The sequence below is a fragment of the Pleurodeles waltl genome, chromosome 11 (genome assembly GCF_031143425.1).
Source record: "Pleurodeles waltl isolate 20211129_DDA chromosome 11, aPleWal1.hap1.20221129, whole genome shotgun sequence".
Lineage (NCBI taxonomy): Eukaryota > Metazoa > Chordata > Amphibia > Caudata > Salamandridae > Pleurodeles > Pleurodeles waltl.
In genome coordinates this window covers 917,150,259-917,170,716 of record NC_090450.1, presented here as the reverse complement: position 1 = coordinate 917,170,716, position 20,458 = coordinate 917,150,259, and the positions used below count along the sequence as shown (strand labels likewise).

The following is a 20,458-nucleotide window of genomic DNA, read 5'->3' as shown; positions in this document are numbered from 1 at the left end:
TACTCGCTGAATAACAGGTTTACTTATTAACTTAAATTTCACACCGCGAGGCACAGTCTCCATGCAGATTTCTTAAGGAATGCTTGAGACACTGAGGACTGACAAGCTACATTTCGCACTAATGAGTTTAACATCTCATCCAGTCCGGGGTTTTCCCTTTGCAACCTGGCGCGTGAAGTCTTGATTTTACAATGCTAAACACGGGACTACAAATCCCAGAATGCAACCACACTTGAGAGCCCTCTCCCAATTACTATCGAAACCTCTATCTTAACCACCCTCTGTGGACCCTTTGCTGCTAATGGAGTCACGAGTGTACGAATAAATAAATTCCCTGGAAATATTAACTTTGGGTTACCATGCGCACTCGCTTAACCCTGGGCTACCGCCTACCAGACCGCTCCCAAATTCCAAAGGTAGACACTAAGTTTTTTCCCGCTCCTCTGAAGAGGAAGATGCGCTAAACGGAATAACACACCACTTTCACAGCGCATCGAATTGCACAATAATAAAACGGTGGGCGGAGCTTACCGCTGTTGCGCTGCTATAGGGAACACATTCCCCTGCAAGCTTCTATCAGTTACACTGCGCCCGCTGTACGACCATGGTAAGCTTCCCGTCTCTTAGCTCCCTACCGGTGTGTGTTCCTGTATCGTTGTAGGTAGCCACCACAGTGTAAGATAATGATGTTCTGCATTAGTTGTGGCTTGGGGGAGGGGGGGTGTTGCCTTATATTTTTAACGTTTAATTTAACTAATGAACTTTCTCTTTCTTTAGACTTCCTACACAGACAGAGGTGAAAAGGTACGTTACGCTGTAGTTAATTATGATTTTCCACGGTGTTCAGCTGCTGCTGACATTTTGTGTAAGGCGCTTCGCTATTTATGAGCGACCTCATTCTTTTTGTCATTCATCTAAATATGTTTTCTTTTGTGCAGTCATTTATAAAGAGCGCTGCATGATGTTTCGTTTTATTAAAAAATATTTCAAGTATTATTGTATTACATTTAAATCCGCGTTGATGGAAGTTGTGTCACAATAGTGTGCTTACGCGCCTGCAGAGTAACATGTTTGCCTCCTCGTGAGGTGAGTTCTTTATTACCGGGTTGTCTACCAGGTTTAGATTATCACCTTAGGAAATGTAAAATAAAAAGTTGCATTCAATTTTGTGTAGCGCATAGTGAGAACCGATTCTACTCTAGGCGCTTCAGTTTACGACATAAACATATTTTCTAGAGGTAAGCATGCAAGAAAGCTGCAGGGGTAGTGCGATAAACCTACTCCCAATAAGCCAAAAGTTTACCGAAATAACATCTGCCAACATCTGTGGGTAGAGAGAGAAGAAGAGTGGATTTAACTTGCAATTTCACCTTTACCGATTTGGTAGATAATTGGCAGGACGGTAAAGTGATTTGACCAGGAGCACCCACTTTCCTCAAGAGGGGAAGGAAGCTGAGATTAGCGCTCAAGTCACCTATCTTTAAAGTTGCATCAGGGGCATCCAGAGCCCACCACTACCCTCTAATTCTAGCATACTTTGAAATCGTCCTTTTGTTGTAAACTGAAGCCTACTGACCTTTATTTGCTTTTTACCCGATACATAAGGAATGCTTGGTACGTATTTCCTACAGCGGTGGTGTAAAGAACCTTCAGCCCCTGGACTCAGTCAGGGGCCTGCCGCCTGTGCACAGTGTTCTGTGCAGTGGGGGGATAAGGGGGGAGGGGGGGTGGCGCACCGTACCGCACCGCAGGGGCCTTTGTTACGCCACTGTCCTACACTTAACCTGATATGGTGTCTGTAGCCTAACGAAAATGATGCCCACTCACAAAATACGGGCACCCTTGGTCTCCCGTATTTCACAGATATTCATTGGCCTTGGTCAAAGTAACCCCCCCACCCCAAATGGGGGGCTGCAGGGGCTTGCGTTAAGCCCCTGCATGGTGTTTTATCAGTTAGACATCCTCCTTATCCTTGAGCTCACCCCGATAGTTACCTTTTAGCTGTTAAGTCAAGTAACACCTTGGAGATGTAGCTATTTTGTGCTTTTAATGTTATTTAAAACACCAGGACTATCACCACACATTAGCCCTTAAAATCACCCACCTTTACTTTAACAATTGAAAGCTGCTGTTATTTAAAATGCTGCCACTTTGAGTATTTTCTAAACTTAAAAACTCGGTTCCCTGTGTAAAATAGAGAAATCATTTTGAAAAAAGTGCAGCTGAAATAAAAAGTTATTTTCACATTTCAGTGTGTGATCATATTTTATCTTTTTGTCAAGCGCTCTCGCAGTCAAAGAGTCACTTCAGAGCGCTAATAAAACATAATCCAATCAGTGCAAGCACCACCCTTACATTGTCTCACATTTTAATGATCAAAACCGCCTTGGAATGCATGTTATTAAATATGCCCCTTAATCACCCCATCATCTGAAGTCTACTATTCAATACAAGATGGACTACGTTTGGCATTGAATTAAACCTAGTGTTTCTGCTTATTTCTTTTTAGCACGAAAGGGGGAGGTTTATCAGCTTCCACTCTGTTACACTCTGGGTCGGAAATGCCAAGCAGGTAAGTTAAAAAAAGAGAAATCCTTCTTGTTTTTTATGTGTGTTTTCCATTTGAACGAGCTTAGGTTTTGAAGCAGCCGAAGTGCAGATTTCGCCCGAGGCTGTGATTGGCTGAGACGAGGGGCGGCTACGGGGCGCCGGAGGGGTCTGAAATCTGGCTTTCATTAAAGCGCGGCTGTTTCCTATCTGCATCTCGTGGGTCAGCTGACCATGCCACGACCCACTCAGGGGGTTAGAGGCCTGCATTTCAGCACATTTAGAGCGTGGCTAACCTGTGTCTTAAGGCAAATTTACCCACCAGCGCACTCGGGCGGACTGGGAACCCAAAGCAGCCCTGGTACAGTTTCACAGACCAGCCCCCATAGGGTCCACAGCGAACGAGCCTGACCACTGCAATGGGGTTTTGGGGGTTTAGAAGAAAGGACAAAAGCGGTGTGTTCTACAACAGTCACCATACATCCAATTGTATTCGTTTTTAAAGCATAGTAGGTGATGACCCTACAGTGCACCAGGATAGAGCAATATTTATTGGGGCCCTTTAGTGAGTCCCTCACCATCACCCTCTAACAGTGCCTCTCATCTCTCCATAGCCTTTCTCTCACATGTATTTCATTTGTTTTCTAGTGCCTCTTTTACCAGCGTAGGATGTTGGAGCCCTTTATACACACACATACAGAGACAATGAATCATACATGTGTAAATCAGTGTATAGAAAATGTTACCTAAGACAAATGGGACTACACAGTGTAGGATTCCCCGTCAGCCGCACTGGTCGGCGTTTTTTAAGAGTGCATGATCTGGGGCAGCATAAACTCAAGATTCAGAAAGTAACTCAATGAATAGGATTGAATTTACTAATAACAATTTACTTCTACCCAAACAAACCCTTTTTTAGCAAAATTAGGATAACCATAGACTGGGAGAAAACATAACATTTTGTAACCTGTACCACGCAGTTTGCATGCAGCTGTTTGATGGCAGTCATAGCTCACTGTGCTAGATTATGATTGTAATTTATGAACTTCACAGTAAATGTAAATTAGCACTTGTATAGCACACTACTCACCCGTTAGGGTCTCAAGGCACTGTACTCATACCACTATGGAACCCCTCCTGGCTTTTCCCTGTGAGGCACCCACTCCTGAGCACCCCCAGGGTGAAGCCAGGCATCCAAGCACTGTTGGGGCCATGGTGGAGATTAAGCAAGCTATTGCCCAGAGTGGGACCCATGAATTAGATTAGGCACCGAGGCGAGAATTATCTGGTCAAGGGGAATTGAGCCCAAGACCTGCCGAAGGGGGACTTGAACCCTGGTCTTGAGCCAGATCTCTGCTTCAGGGTCTGCCGCTCTAACCATTGAGCCACACTTCTCCACAACAGAAGGAGCTTTGACAAAAACAGTATCCCACTGACCTATGCACATAGAATACTGTTCTGTACTCTGCATAGTACACGTTCCTTGCAACATGCATTTTAACCCTCTATGCTATCTTAAAGAAGTCAAAACTGCAACTAAACAAAATTCGATCTCTCTCCAGCAGGTACATTAATCACCAGAGTTATCCTGGCACTTTTGCCTGAAAACTGTTGGATATACAAGGAGCTCTGCAGTGTTTTTCAAAATGCCACGTTGCTACAAAACCAGCCCCAGAGTAAGAAACCCTCCCCCCTCCCTCCCCTGGAAACGCCTGATGCCCGGTACGGCCAGTCCAGCCTTGCGCACACTGGATGCAGAGACCTGCAGCTTTTCGTTTCAAGTTAATTATTGGCTCAAATGCCAGTGTTAAAGTGGTGAGGTTCAGAAAGCCAGGACTAGTGCATATGTCACAAATGACTTGGTCAATTGACAGCTAGAGTTCCCTACCCACCTCGCCATGTGGATGTTTCACGCTATAGGCGACTACATGCTTCATACAAGGTCGGACTGGCCTATAGGGAATTAGGCGGTCCCCGATGGGCTGGTTTGAAAGGCCAGTTTTTGGGCTGGTTTTTGCTGTTAATTTTCCGTATATTAAAACAAACTTTGCCTGCAGCTAGCTCATAACCATGTAGTCTTCAATGCCTTACATAACCCATATACAGCAGTTCTTTACAAGTTCAAAATTATACTTTTTAAAAACTATCTCTTTCCCTAAGTGGGGGTGAGGGGCATTTTTATTTTGGTGGCCAGGCATATTTTCTGCCCCAGTTCGACCACACCACCAGAAGACCATGCTTCCTGACAGTGCTTGAAATGGAAATATGAAAGTGCAGATACTCACAACTGAGAGGTTCTGCTACTCCCCCATTAAAAGTATTGCACCATTGCTGACAAGTGCTGGTACGCTCCATTAAAAATGAAAGAAGTGCAGGTACTTTGAACCTGCAAGTATCTGCCCATCCAAAGTACTGCTTCCAGAGGTAGGTTTTACTTTAACAAATTATTATTATCTCTGTTTGTGTAATTAGAGCAATTAAAATGAGCGAAGGCAACACCCAGAATACATGATTTATTAAATTAACAATCAATCAGGGACTTGTAAAGCGCGGTCACTCACCCGTGAGGTCTTTAGGCGGGAGGGAGGTGTGTCTAACGCTGCTGTTACTGTGACATGGAGTAATCTTGGCACCACACACAAAGCCACTAATCACTTTACCCTGCTGGCAATGGCAAATTCTGCTCCCCTGAAACATCAATCTTCCTAAGAGCTCAGTTCACTTCAGTTCAGATGGGTTAACTCGCAAGATACACAAACAGCTGTCAAGGATTTAAGCAAAATAAACCCAAAGGTCAACTTCTTCTATGCTAGTTTGACGTAATGAGTTTATGTTTAATCTTATTAGCCCACATCAAATTTAGGTATACTTTTTAACGCTCAAGCCCAACAAACAGACTACGTTAAAAAAAAGCTTTAAAATAATTACATATTAAACATGTTCACTTGGACCTCCCACCCCCACTGTTTTCACTGAGAATTTCCATGACAGTCTTCTGAAAATGGTGGTACAGTACTCCTCATCAGTGGAGTAACAAAAGCTCCCGCGAAGGCAGGGTAGAGGGGGAGAGGCCCAGCCCCCCCCCCCCCAGTACATTATAGTGCCCTGAGACCACCTGAGTGAGTTCGGAGAGGGGGACCCTCCTTGTACTCTGTGTGGGGGGAAAGGGGTGCCTCAAGTTTTGTTACGCCACTGCACCTCAGCTGAATCTAGGGTTCAGCTGGGGCTTAGTCACTGCCTATTACAAATCGGAGGTGTTGGTGAGTGGTTGTGGCGAGTGTGTGTCCATCTGCTGAAAGCCCCCTGCACTAGTCACTGCTAGCAGACTGCAGTGGTGGGTGGGGCCTTATTTTCATGGGGGATGCTTGCTTCCATCAGCCTCACTTTACTTACATTACAGCACTGAATTTCAAATCGGTGTTGTGGGGCCAGCACAATATGGGTTAGTTGGCAAAACAGACAAAAAGTACCATGGTAGCGCAATGAGGGCAAGCCCCATGTAAGCTGGGCTGCATTTGGGGAAAAGCAGCTTTGAGGAAGCAAAACATAATTATGCTGTAAAATGAATGTAGGAGTTTGTTCCAGCAGTTTCACTCCATCCCTGAAGCATGATCCCTGCCAGTCGACCAAACAAAGGGTTGATATCTCTAGCTTACCTTGCGTTCCAGATAGGTTGGTGGACACAACAAAACATATTGTCCCTTTTGACCATAAATATTAGACAAATGGACAATGTAGTGATGGATCTTCTAAGCAGAGTGTTTCCTTCTTCTCAAGACTTCATGTTGGCCATGTTCGGAACTCTGATAGTAGACTTGCTCGAGAGTACCAGAAATGCTCCAAGGCCCTGGTTTCATGGGGAAGGGCATGCATGGGTAGTGGATGCATTAACCTCACCATGGCATCCATCTTCTATTTTCTGCATTCTCTCCCTTTCCCCTGATAGAGAGATTCCTACCATGTATTTACAGGGAGATTGAGGAAGGCATAGTAATTACACCTTTCAGGCCGCGCATGGCGTGCTTCATTCACCCTTCTGATGAAGAAGGCGTTATGCATGGAATGGTCTTCCATATTCCATATCCATTAGAGTCTAGAGCTATTCCTTTTGCCTCTCTAGAGACTCCATCTGCCTACTTGGAAGTTGACAAGTGGGGTTTGCAAGATCTAGGTCTCTCTTTGTGTTTGGCAGCTTCTGTCCAGGAGTTTCATAGAAGCTTTGCTTGTAGATCCTGCGATCGGCTTTGGTTGCCTTTTGTTTCTTGGTGTCAGACTTAGATTTTAGACCTTAGTTCACGTGAACCCAAATGGATGCTGCAGTTTAACAAGATGCGTTTAATCTAGGATTAAAAGTGCCTACCTTTAAGGTTCAGTGGGGAGTGATTCAAGCCGTTTGATCTCTGTAGAGGTGGGTAGTTTGACTGCAGTCAAAGAGAGGTTTTACATTGCAGAGACTGCCTACTAAGTTTCAGTATCTTCCTTTGATGCATAATTATTTACAGCTTCCCCTGCTTGAGCATTAGAGGAAATGCATGTTTCATTTTTGACCCTTAAGACGGGATGTTCTTATTGGTGCCATAATTTCTGCCAGGAGTCTTAGTGATTTGTCAGCTTTTTCTTATAATCCTTACTTCCAGTTATTTTCCGAGAGGATTGATTTACAGTCAGGTCCAAATTTTTGACCTGAGGTAGTTTTTAACTCTCACACTGAGCAAGAGATTAGTCTTCCATCATGTTTTCCAAGTCCCATCTTTAGGAGAAGAGAGGAGACTGCATCTTTTTTAATTTTTTTTTAGGTGTTCATTACTTTCAGACAGACTTTTGGTGAATTTTGGAGTCTTAAGGGGGATCCGGAAATCTTAATCTCTCCTTGTATTTGGTCTGCTATGTCTTTGGCTTATGACCCACAGGACATTTGTTTGCCTGGTCCTATTCAGGCGTGGTTCAACAGGGGGATGACAGCTTCATAGAGAGGAGCAGAGCGGGGGCTAGTTCTGTTTAAGACCAGTGTTGGGGCCACCTGGGCTACGAAGACTACACATTTGTTTCCCATTAAAGGCTGGATGTCAGAGATCTGAATGTTTTGAAATTTGGAGCCAGTGTTTTGGCTGTGGTTGGTTCTTTCTAAATAATTTTTATTGGATTAAGCTTGATTAAGTAAATAGATGTGTAGCATACTAACAAGAGTGGTATATTTCCCTGTAAACCAAGTTGTGATATACTGCATTTGTGTATTCTCAATTCTGTAAGTGAGGTCTAAGAGATACATTATGGACTCAGGCTGAGTGGGTCAGGGGGATATTTAGGATGGGAAGGAGGGGTCAACGTTTTAGCTAGTCACATGACACCTGTGAGAGGTGTGATACACCTCGATTCTGTAAGTATTGAGGCAAGAAAGGGTATTCAGAGTAATGAAGATTATCAGTAAGTTATCAGACCATTTTTATACTTATCTCCATGCTCCCCATCTCTGGTGGTTATGAGCACACCCCCAGCCAGGACACCATGAGACTGCAAAACAAGAAGTGTTAAAAGAAAAAACAAGGCACCAGGCCTTTCCAGCTATGCACTCAGGATCTGGAACAACATTCCCATATCCAAAAGGAATGGCCTGTGATGCTAAAGTTTATGGAAGAGTTGCAGGTGCACCTCTTTGAAGAACATTACATAACATTGCATTAACAGCCCAAAAACAGCTACCACTCGTATCACTCAATGATGTTATGCTTGTCTTTGATCCTGTACAGAATACTGCTGCCTTTTGTTTAGGTCTGTGCTAGAGAAATACAGCACACATACATACTTACATACATATCTTTTTTGATGATCCACAACATAAATATTTAACATAGTTTTTTCATGGACCAGCATTGCTGCAAATGATTTCATTTAGCTAAGAGGCATGTTGTTGATTTCAGAGGATGATGTTTTCCGATACTCACAACAAATGTTCTTCATCATTCCGTGAATCGACTGGCCAACAGATAGCTAGTTATTTTGAACTCAATGCAGACAGGGCCTTGTCTCGTTCAGTGGAATGGGACGCATTTAAGACTATGCTGCGAGGTCACTGCATGGGGTTTAATTTTGGTATGTGCCTGCAGCTGGACCCAGAGGTGGCCGCTGTGGAGCGACAGCTGTTGCAGCATGAATCAGAAGTGGTCCGGAATCCTGGTACCCTATCTGAACTGCAAGCCATATGTAAAGGCCATTCAGAACTCCTTCAACGCTTGAGGTACCTTAGCTATGCAGTGCACTTGGCAACACGCATGCAAGGGCAGATAGAGCTGGATCGCTACTTACCAGATTGATGCGTCAAGAAACTCCCCATAGTACAGTAATGTCTATCTGGACACAGACGGGTGACTCGTTGTACACACAGGATTCAATCCGTGCAGCATTTTATGCACATTATGAGTCCCTGTATAGCACGGTCTCTCATCCTCCCCTGAATGATATTGACCTATTCCTTGCAGAGCTGCCCCTGCCTCGGATCACTGCAGAGCAATGTTCAGAACTAGATGGCCCTCCACTGCTGTCCGAGGTGCAAGAAGCCATTCACTCTCTCACCAATGGCAAAGTGCCGGCCTGGACAGGCTGCAGGCCGAATTTTATAAGACATACTCAGCTCAGCTAGCACCTACATTGCTTACTCTATATGGGGAAGTCTTGGTGCAAGCGCACTTACCCCTACATTGAGAGAGGCCACGCTGGTCTTCCTTATGAAGCCACATAAGGACTCCACCTGTCTACACTCCTACAGACCGCTGGCACTCCTCAACATGGATTATAAAATATTAGCCAACATTTTTGCAATATGACTGGCCCTACTGTTGCCTGCATTAGTGCATGAGGATCAGAACGGTTTTGTGCCGAGCCGCACAACATCCCTCAACCTGCGTAGATTTTTTCGTACGCTCTCCGCCGCTGGCCAAGAGCGGGCTGCCTAGTGCTAGCCCTAGAGAAAGCATTTCACTCGCTGGAATGGCCTTACCTTTTTTGCAGTTTTGCCAAAATATGGCTGTGGCCCGTGTTTTATACAAATGGTGAAGTTGCTATATATGCTCCCATCACCCCAGACCCAAAACAGGGCGCCTCATGTCGCCCCCCATTTGTGTCAGAAGAGGCATACGGCAGGGGTGTCCTTTATCTCCTCTGCTCTGGCAGTAGAGCCACTGGAAGTCGTGCTCCGCGAGGCGGGGCGCTCCTAGGGCATACCATTGGGTGATGGAAACCATGCGGTCTCTTTATATGCAGACGACCTTCTAGTGTACATTCGAGACATAGTGGAGTTACCCAGCAATTTAGTACCATTATTCAACACGCATGGGAGGATCTCTGGCTTGCCAGTAAACTGGGCTAAGTCTTGTGTTTTCCTGTTCTCGCCTGCTGTGCCTGATCCAGACCTCACATCGGTAGCCTCTGGCCTAACTTGTCAATCCAACGCTTTCAGATATCTTGGCATACAGGTATATCACACGGATACTGATCTGTTTGATGGAAATCTGACATGTGATGTGTCGAACTTGCATCAACAGATGACATTCTGGAAGACGCTGCCACTAACAGTCATGGGCAGGGTAGCTCTTGTTAAGATGATAGTACGGCCAAGGCTACTATATTATTTAGTGAATCTGCCGTTATATATCCCGATTTCCTTTTTCCGATCCCTGGAGCGAGAGATTCGTAATTTAATTTGGAGAACCTCCCAACATAGGGTAGCCCTCTCTAGGCTTAATCGCCCACTAAATCTGGTAGGTCTGTTGCTGACAAATTTGGAACATTACTATCTGGCTGCACAGCTGCAGTGGGTGGCCCGTTGGTTCTCATCACGACAACTGGTGGACATGGCCACTGATCTTCTGGCGTGGTCACGGTGTAAATTGCTTCATTTATTCCATCCCTATGCTAAATCTGCCGCACCAGAGCCCATGTTACTGAACCTAGCATACCGCTGCTACCGTAGGTGCTGTTTCCTAGCCAGGGACATAAAATCCTATGCACCAGCTATGCCGCTATTAGGGACACCTTATGGCGCAAGTACCACGACATCTGCAGAACTAGCTACCTTGCACGAAGCAGGAATATATACCCTAGGGGATCTCTACACTGATGGTACCCTCCACACTCATGACACACTGATGGAAGCCACGGGTCTGCACTCAGGTACCTTTCTATTCTATAGTTCTCTTAAGCATACCTTGCAAAGTGCATGGGGTGACCTCACGAGGGAACCCCAGATACATTACACACTACAATATCTGCATGTATTCGGAGAGGGGAGGCATTTAATACGCTGGATAGCGGACTCTCTGCGTACACATAAATCCGGTCTACTTGTGGCCCTCCGAGGGCGATGGGAGGGGGACAGGGGGAACATTCACGGAAAAGGAATGGGCGACCATATTAGAAACCCCATGTACGTCCCACGCAACATGCAATTTCGCCTCATACAATATTATGTAGTTCAAAGAGCCTATCTCACACCGAGAAAATTAACAGATACTTTAACCGTATAGATGCTGCTTGCCCGCGCTGTCAAAACCTGGGGGCGGACTTCCTGCACATGATGTGGTCTTGCCCCATTCTGAGCCACTACTGGTCTTCGATTCTAGCAAGCTTACTGCACTGTGTAGACCGAACCTTACCACAGACATGGGAGACACGCATTCTGGGATTGTTCCCTAGGGGCAAAAAACTGAGAGCAACATCCCATTTTCTGGACCTAGGATTTTGAGTGGGCAAGCGCCTTATCACCCGTAAATGGCGGTCTTCCGAACCGCCAGCGCACGTAGCATGGGTGCGATCGCTGAATCTCTGGCCGAGAGCTGAGTGAACAGCTCTTCTGCGCAAGGAGCTGTTGGGGCTATGCAAGTATCCTCTCGCATCACAATGGGAACTAATGTTAACGGACCTCAGCAATCCATTGGTGTCTGTGCCGCTTAATTCTGATCCCCCTGCTGTAAGTGATGTATGATTGCGATAGCGTGCATATAATCTAGCACAACGCATATCTGTGCACATGGGCAGAACAGATAGACACCCTCCAAAAACCTGGAGGTAGATGCGTCGGATGAAAGCCACATAGACTGTATGTGTGAGAACAACTTGCCGAGCACCTATAATCTGTATAACAGCTATTCTAATTCTGCACTGTAAGTACATGGACATGGTTTGCCTGCGCCTTTCCCTTCTCGTATGTTTATTGTTTTGAATTGAAGTTACATGCAAAAGCGTGGATCACACGTGCCTTTATACTGTACTATGTCATCTTTGAAGCATAAATGCAATAAAGAAATATAAAAAAACAAAAATAACCCCCAAATGTTCTTCAATTTCAAGGCAGCTTCATTTTACTGCAATAAAATGGGATTCGAACCATTTGCTTACAAGGGCCTGGAGACTGGCAGCAGGGAGGTGGTGTCCCACGTTGTGAAACAGGATAAGGTAAGGACACAACCAGTATTGTTACCATAGGAAGACACAGCCTGAGGCGGACATACCTTTTGCAGGATTGTAAAAGGCTCTTTTGTTTGTTTGGTGACAGTATGTTAGCTGAGGTCAAGAGATATCAATGATTCCCTTGAAGGACACACATCCCCTGGTCTAACCTGCACAGCTTTGTTTCTAACCTCATCCATTTTTGACTAATGGAAATCCTCATACTTGGTGCTTTAGTGGTGACTTTATACTTTGTACAGTCAATTCTCATAAACCCTCTGCTGCTGAATTCAGCCCTCTCCACCTCTGGTTATTGGGGCATTAAACACACCTCCTGTGAGTGATTGAAAATTCAAACATGCCCAGGGTTATTTTGGAAATGGCCCTGCCCAGAATCGGGCATTAAGGACCAGGGGACAGATTTAGGTATATCCCAATTTGCGACTTGCAAATTGCGAGTCAGAGCGACTCACAATTTGCGAGTCGCAAATTGGAATGTAGGATGGTGTCCCTGACACCATCTGCGACTCGCAAGGAGGTCGCAAAGGCCCCCCTCATTAATATTAATGAGGTGGGTCGCAATTTGCGACCCCCTTGAGACTCGTGGCACTCACAGGGATGGTGGCCTGCTGGAGACAGCAGACGACCATGTCTGTGACTGCTTTTAAATAAAGCAGTTTTTTTTTTTTTGTAATGCAGCCCGTTTTCCTTAAAGGAAAACGAGATGCATTACAATACTAAAAAATGAAACGTTTTCGTTTCATTTTTTCATAGCAGGCAGTGGTCCATAGGCCCACTGCCTGCTCTGAAAAAATGTTTGCAGTTCCAGTCACAAAGGGGAAGGGGTCCAATGGGGACCCCTTCCCTTTTGCGAATGGGTTACCACCCATTTCAAATGGGTGCAAACTGCGATTGCTTGGCGACCGCATTCGCGGTCACAAAGCAATCCTGCATTGCACTGCGACTCGCAATTAGGATGGGGACTCCCCTTCCTAACTGCGACTCGCAATCCCATTTTGCGATTCGATAACCAGGTTACCGAATCGCAAATGGGGTTTTGTGCGTTGCAAACCGCAGTTTGCACGTCACAAACAGCGAAAATCGCAAACTGTTTGCTACATCTGGCCCTTAGTCTCACTGATAGATCATCTTTTATTTAGTTTACACAAATTTAATGGGTGGCAATTTAACAAACTACCATAGCCATTGACGGAGAATTTAGCACTAGTGACTGTTGCTTATTGTGGGTTTAGTTCCAATAACAGTGCTGGTGTCATGTGCTCTAAAAATATTTTGTTCAATCAGTCACCTATCGAGAATGAGCTCTTTTTGCTCCACCTAGAACCAATGGCTCAATTTGTAGTTCCATTCAAAGGTGGCATTTCAGTTTTAACCAACTGCACAGTGTAGGAGGCTTGCCTGGTTTGTAGTGGGTACCTAAGGTACTTACACCTTAAACCAGGTCCAGTTATCCCTTATTAGTGAAATGTAGTCAGCATCTAGAAGCCAGGCTGTCTAGAGGTAGCTATAGGCAGAGCAGTCAAGGCTGAACTAGAAGACATGCAAAGCTCATGCAATACCACTGTAGTCACACAGTACACATGAAAGATAATACTCACTATTACCAAAAATAAAGGTACTATCTTTTAGTGACACAAGGCCAAAATACTTTGGAGACTATACTCCCTTAGGAGGTAAGTAAATTACACAATATACACACTAGTAACCAAAAAACAGGTAAGTAAACAGTCAGAAAATAGTGCAAATAGTGAAAATCACCATAGGTTGCAATGGGCTGAGGGGGAACACAAAACATATACTAAAATAGGGGAATGCGAAATTCTGTTTCCTACCTAGGCAAGTGTAGTGTGTAGAGGGGCGCTGTTAGTGTAAGAAAACACCAAAGGTAAGTAAAATACCCCACCCCAGAGCACAGGAAAGCAGGAGTAAAACATAGCAAGTTTCCTAAAACACACTAGAAGATGTGGTTGAAGACAGTGGAAGAACCAGAAGAAACTACAAGACACCAATGATGGATTCCTGGACCTGAAGACCTGTGGAAGAAGGGATCAAGCTCAAGAAGCACTAAAAAGAACAGGAGCCCCTGCTAACCCGGATGAAGGTGCAAAAGGAGAACAACTGATGAGAAGACAAAAGTCAGTATTGCACCAAAGAAGACAGATGCAGGTTCCTGGTTGGTGCAGATGATGTCCCACGCCGGATGGATGAATGCAGTCTGGTTTGCGTCACTGAATTCTGCCAACAAGCCATGGTAAACGCAAAGCATGCTTTTCACAAAAAATGGTGCTGCCGGGCCCAGGAAGGACCAGGTCGACTCTACCCAGGATGGGAGACAGATGTGGCTCTCAGCAACTCAGAGAGCCCTCAGAAGACCAGGCAGCATGCACAGGAGTCCCACAGCACGGGGACGAAGGAGTTGCAAATGACAGTCATCGCAGCCACTGGAGAACAACTCAGGGAACTGAGTGTCGCAGGATAAAGTGCTGGGGACTTGGGCTGAGCGGTGCACAAAGGAATTCTTGGAAAAGCACACAGAAGCCCTAGGAGAAGCAAAAAACGCAGTGCACAGGGGTACTGTCTGGCACGGGAAGGCAAGCTCTTACCTCCACCAAATTTGGACAGCTGGACCTTTGGACAGTCAGGGTCACTTTAGTCCACCACCTGTGTTCCAGGATCCACGCTCATCGTCAGGAGAGGGGACCCAGAATACCGGTCGTTGCTGCAGAGAGGTGCCTTCTGAAGCAAGGAAGTAACTCCATCACTCCACGGGGAATTCCTTCAGTTCTTCTGGTGCAGGATGAAGACAGGCAGTCCTCGGAGTGTGCACAACCTGGAAACTGTTGCAGTTGCTGCAGGAGCTGAAGTTACAAGGTTGCAAAAGTCGTTTTTGCTTCTTTGTTGCAGTTTTGCAGAGTTCTTCAAGCAGTCAGTGGTTGTTCCGTTGGTAGAAGATGAAGTAAAGGATGCGGATAATTCCTGCGCCTAGAGGAGAGACCCTAAATAGCACTCAGAGGGAGATTGGTTACCTAACCAGGTATGCACCTATCAGGAGGGGTCTCTGACGTCACCTGCTGGCACTCCCAGAGTTCCCTGACCCTCCTTAAAACAAGATGGCAGAACCCGGGGACACTCTGGAGGAGCTCTGGGCACCACCCCTGGGGTGGTGATGGACAGGGGTGTGGTCACTCCCCTTTCCTTTGTCCAGTTTCATGCCAGAGCAGGGTCTGGGGTCCCTGAACCGGTGTAGACTGGATTATGCAAGGAGGGCACCATCTGCATTTCCAGAGGCTCTGGGAGAATACCTCCCATTCCTGTAACACCTATTTCCAAAGGGAGAGGGTGTAACACCCCTCTCCTAAAGGAAATGCATTGTTCTGCCTTCCTGAGCTGCTCAAGCCCCAGGAGGACAGAAGCCTGTCTGTGAGGTGGCAGCAGCTGGGGCTGCAGTGAAAACCTCAGAAGGCTGGTATGGCACTACAGGGGGTCATGGTGGAGCCCCCAGAGTGCATGGGGTTGTGCAATCAATACCAGAATCAGTGTTGGAGTACAATTCCCAGTTGTTAGACACCTCACACGGCCATATTCGGAGTTACCACTGTGAAGCTATATATAGGTATTGACCTATATATATAATGCACACTTATAATGGCGTCCCTGCACTCACGAAGTCCAGGAAAATGGGCCGTGATGACGTGGGGGCGCCTCTGCTAGTGCAGGGGTGCCCTCATTCACAGGTACTATGCACCTAGCCTTCAGGGTCTGAAGGTTAGACATATAGGTGACTTATAAGTGACCTGGTGCAGTGAAAATTTTTGTGAAATAGTGCTTACACTATTTCACTCAGGCTGCAATGGCAGTCCTGAAGAAGTGTTTGTATGAGTTCCTTATGGGTGGCAAAAGAAATGGTGCAGCCCATAAGGATCTCCTGGAACCCCAATCCTCTGGGTACATAGGCACCATATATACCATATGTAAGGGGGGTCCAGAATACCAGTTTGGAGTGGAATACTAGATTACCCGTATGAAGTGCAAATTTGGAATCAGAGAGAGCATAAGAACTGGAGTTCTGATTAGCAGGACCCCAGTGACACAGTTAAGCATACTGACAAAAACAGTAAAACAGACTAACAAGTAGGCCACAACCCATGAGCACTTGGGTCCTGAGTAGCAGGATCCTAGTGACAAAGTAAAAATACACTGATGTGGGTAACAATGCTAGAAAGAGACTACTTTCTCACGCACAGCCAATAAATAATTATTTACAACACAATAATTAGCTGTTGTGAACCAAGGTCAAAGCAGAGTCAAGAGTAAAGGATTTACATCCACCAACATTAGTTACTGGATTATTCTTCCCACTAGAAATCACACGTAAGAATTTAGGGGACAATTTATATGTTGACAGTCAGGATACTCCGTCACAATTGTGACGGAGAATCTTTGCAGCCAGCATAATGGTCCGCCCGCCCAATTTAAATGCGAGTCGACCTTTGGTGTGACCACGCGGAGACTACTTTGTTTTTGCCAGGGTTTCACCCTTCAATAGAATAAGGGCAGTCAGAGGTTTGCCTCTATGGCCACCCACATAATTTGAATGGCCAGACATACAGGTCAGCTTTCACTGCTCATTACAGTTGTTGGTGGTTCTGCTCAATGCATTAAATGTCTGCCGGCCTGATGGACATTTAAAAATGTGGTCATCGGCACCTCCGCCAGGGACATGGGGTGATTTACTCTGTTGCACTTGCAGGAGACAGCCCGACCTCCAAATAATAAATCAGGCCATAGCCCTCTCTTTTGTTCACTGTGTGGGTACCTTGACCCACATACCCGGACTGAGGATTTAGATCATCAACCTCAGTCTATCAGGGATAGCCCCACCACAGTCAATAGGTGAGGATTTTGCACTTCCTGTTGCAAGGCACAGTGGTTTTTACTCTTGGTACAGACAATATATTTGCCCAATACCCATAACTCTTCTCCTTCTTTTAAATAGTAGTAGTCCCTTCTCTATTGCTATGAATCCAAGCCCCTCCCCCCTCGTAAAATCCGGTTACCTATCTACATGGCCAGTAATTACCAAGCTCTTGTTGGCAGATTAGGAAGACAAGTAAGGATTCGGTTGTGACAATGAAGATTACTGGTAAGTAATAGAAATATTATCTTTACACCCCAGCTCTTACCATATGAGGATATCCAAAGCATAAGCAATTGCTGCCTGTCAACAAAAGAAAAACACAGCCAGAATACTGCTTGACAATTCCTTGTGACAAATAACCACAAGTTTTTAAGTGACAAGGCTATATGGGGCAAAACTCCTTTAGCGATACTAGCAGGAAGATTAGCTGCAACATCCAAGTGGTAATGCTGAACATATGTGAGAGGAAGCCCATTTGGCATCCCACTAAATTTCCTCCATTCAGCTGGTGACCTCCTCTTTCATGGAATGCCCCTTATTAGCTACAGGAATTAATTTATAAGATGAGTGACGTGCCATACCTCTGGCAGATTTGACATACAGACTACATACTAATGGTTGTTGAAGATTTTCGACACAAACCAAAAGTCCCCAACAATGACCTGCAGGACCAGAAGAATTTTGTAAGATGTAAGTAAACAAGTAATGCACATCTTAAAACAAAGAAGTGTAAGCTTTCTTATTCTAGATAGAAAGAATGTAACAGAACCCTTGGAAAGCCATTCCTTGTTCTCTATTAAACTTTCTCAGGGGAAATCCAGGTCAGGTTCGAAATATAACTTTATGTGGTAGATTCCGGAGAAAACGGGAATCAGTAAGTATTGCTCCCAGGTCCTGCTAGTGTCTTGCAGATGTAATGGGCAAAATAACACACTTCAGATGACAAAAAGGGAACCTTTCAAAACTCAGGGCAAATCCCAAGAAGGTAACAGAGAATGCCAAACAGAACATCAGAACTCCTTAGAAGCCTGCTGGCCAATTCTTCTATTTGCAGTATAGAAATTCCAGGTCCTGAACTGGTTTTACTGGTTATAACAGCTGCCCATTGACCATAAGCATAGACACAGACAGACACTTAAGACACCCATCCCTTAAGGACTCAAGAATCAGGAATTGTTCAGAAAAAACTACATGGCTACCCTTACCTTAGAAAGGCACTTATGTAAGAAATGGACTAATTGTGGGCATAGGAAGCTTGTGAAGATCGTTGTGCAGCAGCTTGCGTGCAAGCTGCCACTATGTTTGAATACTTTAACTTCTTGAGAGCTATCTGCTCAGCTTCAAGCTATTAATCATAGACAGAGCAGAGCTTGGCAAAGAAGGGCTGACCGAAGAAAGGGACTCTGAAACACTGGAATTCAAACCAGTTGAATCTGAGTCATTTCCCCAAGTAGAGGAAACCACAGTCTCTGCAGCCAAAAGGGGACAAACAGGATAAGTTCCACCTTCTCCGTTGGAATCTTCTTGAACACCCTCAGCTGGAGGGAAATGAGCAAGAATGCAAATAGGAGTCCCAGAAGCCATTGGAGTGACAAAGTGGCCACTGCCTATACGTCTGCGTAAGGTCTTCACTCTTCTGATGCAAAAGTATTGAAGATAAGCATCTACCCTGGATGCAAAGAGATCCAGCCAAGGATTCCCAAGGCGATCCATTAGAAATTGAAAACTGTGTATGACAATGAAGTTCGATTGAGTAAGGAAAAACTTGACTCAGATAGTCTGTCATTCTGTTCCTGCAACATATTAGGAAGTGGTAGTCCAGGAAAGCAATTTGCTCTTTTCCCACAACCTCAGAAGTGACTATTTTTCCTAATTCAGGCAAGTTTGAAGGTTCACATATTTGTTTGCCACATGGTAGTCTGTCCTAATGAGGACACCTTGACCCCTGAAAGGAGGTAGAAAGGTCTGCAGACCTCAGATCACTTTTGTTAATTCCGGCCAATTTGAGGAGTGTACGCTTCTCCTATTGATCATCTGCCTTGTACATTTTTTCATCTGAAATAATGACACTTGCATCTTTGGAGACCACTAAATAAAGAGGAGGGCCCAGAGAGACTCCTGCTAATAGAAGAGAGTCTGTCAATCACCAGATCATCACCCAGTGAATGCTGGGAGATACTGGAACCAGAACCTCCAGTTCCTGACTGACTATATCCTAGTGTATTAGAAGGTCGCACAAGGTGTAATCTTTCCCAAGGTACTTCTAATGTAGTGATTGACATGAACCACTGTGCTTTCAGAAACGTTCCTTCTGGTGCCACTACATCTTCAATAAATTCTCCAGATGAAGAGTGACATTTACTAGGTTTGTGCAAAAGTAGACAATCTTTTGCTGAATCGAGAAGTGCAATTTCTTTACATTTACATGAAATCCAGTTTCTCTGGGTTTCGAACACTGTTGTTCCGTTGAAAGAGACTGAACTTATATAAACCAGATATCTAGGTAAGGAAGTAGTTGTACTCTCAAAACTGACTCAAAAGCCACCAATTATACCAGCACCCTTGTGACGATCCGAGGAGTGGATGATAGACCAAAGGATGGCACAGAGAACTTTTGTTTTTTAAAAAAACAAAAAAAAATTTATTGGTGTATCTTACAACATACAAATAATACCAGAGCATTACATAACAATTCAGATGTTGGCAGGACGTCAAGGCATCACAGTCAATATGTGGGTCTAATTGAATGGTGACTTGGGTGCCCAGGCTGAGGAAGGCTCCCTGGGAAAGTGCTCCTGTTCAAGTAAGTTACAAGTGTAAATGATATGTATGTCTGAGCCCTTTCTGAGCCTGATGACCTGTATATGGGGGGCTGTGAGTGCTCTTCCAGAACCTAAAATATAGAGGGGCTGGTGTAGTGGGGGCACATGTGGATGGGAGGGGGAGCTCAGGGTGTTGGGTGCCACACTTCATGCAAGGGAATCCAACAAATGGGCAGAGCAACCCCCAGAGCTGAAAGGTGACCCCATGCAGTCATCCAGGGTTATTTGGAATGCAGCCAGGTGAATCATTGTCACTGATTGAGAGGCTGGAGGGGATTCCAGGCGTCTCAACTGCAGAGTTGCTGTATTTGAGGGGGTTGGTCAGCTCAGAGAGACAACATATGACACATGTAGTTGTTTTCCCACACTGCAAAGCATAGGGACTATTGAGACAGGGGATGCACTGGGATGTAAAAATAGGTGACCTGTCTGTAAAGTTGTTTGAAAATTGACCACAAGAGGAATGAGTGTCTGAAGAGATACCATCTTGAAAGTCACTGTTGATAGGAGTTTGGTTACTCCCTTCAATTCCACAGTGGGATGGATATCTCCTGATGGTTTCTTCACCCCAAACACAATGGAATATTTTCCTGCACCCCTTTCATTCAGAGGCATAGTCATCATTGCATTCTTTCTTAGGCAAGTGTCTATTCTTCCACCATTTGTCAACCCCTTCTTCGAGAGGAGCCATGAGGTAGGAGTGGCATAT

At 45.2% G+C, this 20,458-nt stretch overlaps 1 protein-coding gene across 1 annotated transcript in view; it reads left to right on the top strand.

Moving 5' to 3' along the window:
- Positions 1–394: 394 nt before the first annotated feature.
- Positions 395–20,458, top strand: part of HPD (4-hydroxyphenylpyruvate dioxygenase) — a 78,867-nt gene continuing 58,803 nt past the window's right edge. The window contains exons 1-4 of the mRNA XM_069214918.1: positions 395–607; positions 778–804; positions 2,510–2,572; positions 11,890–11,994. Of these exons, the coding sequence (XP_069071019.1) occupies positions 605–607; positions 778–804; positions 2,510–2,572; positions 11,890–11,994 (198 nt within the window). The 5' untranslated portion in view covers positions 395–604. The remainder of the gene's footprint in view (positions 608–777; positions 805–2,509; positions 2,573–11,889; positions 11,995–20,458) is intronic.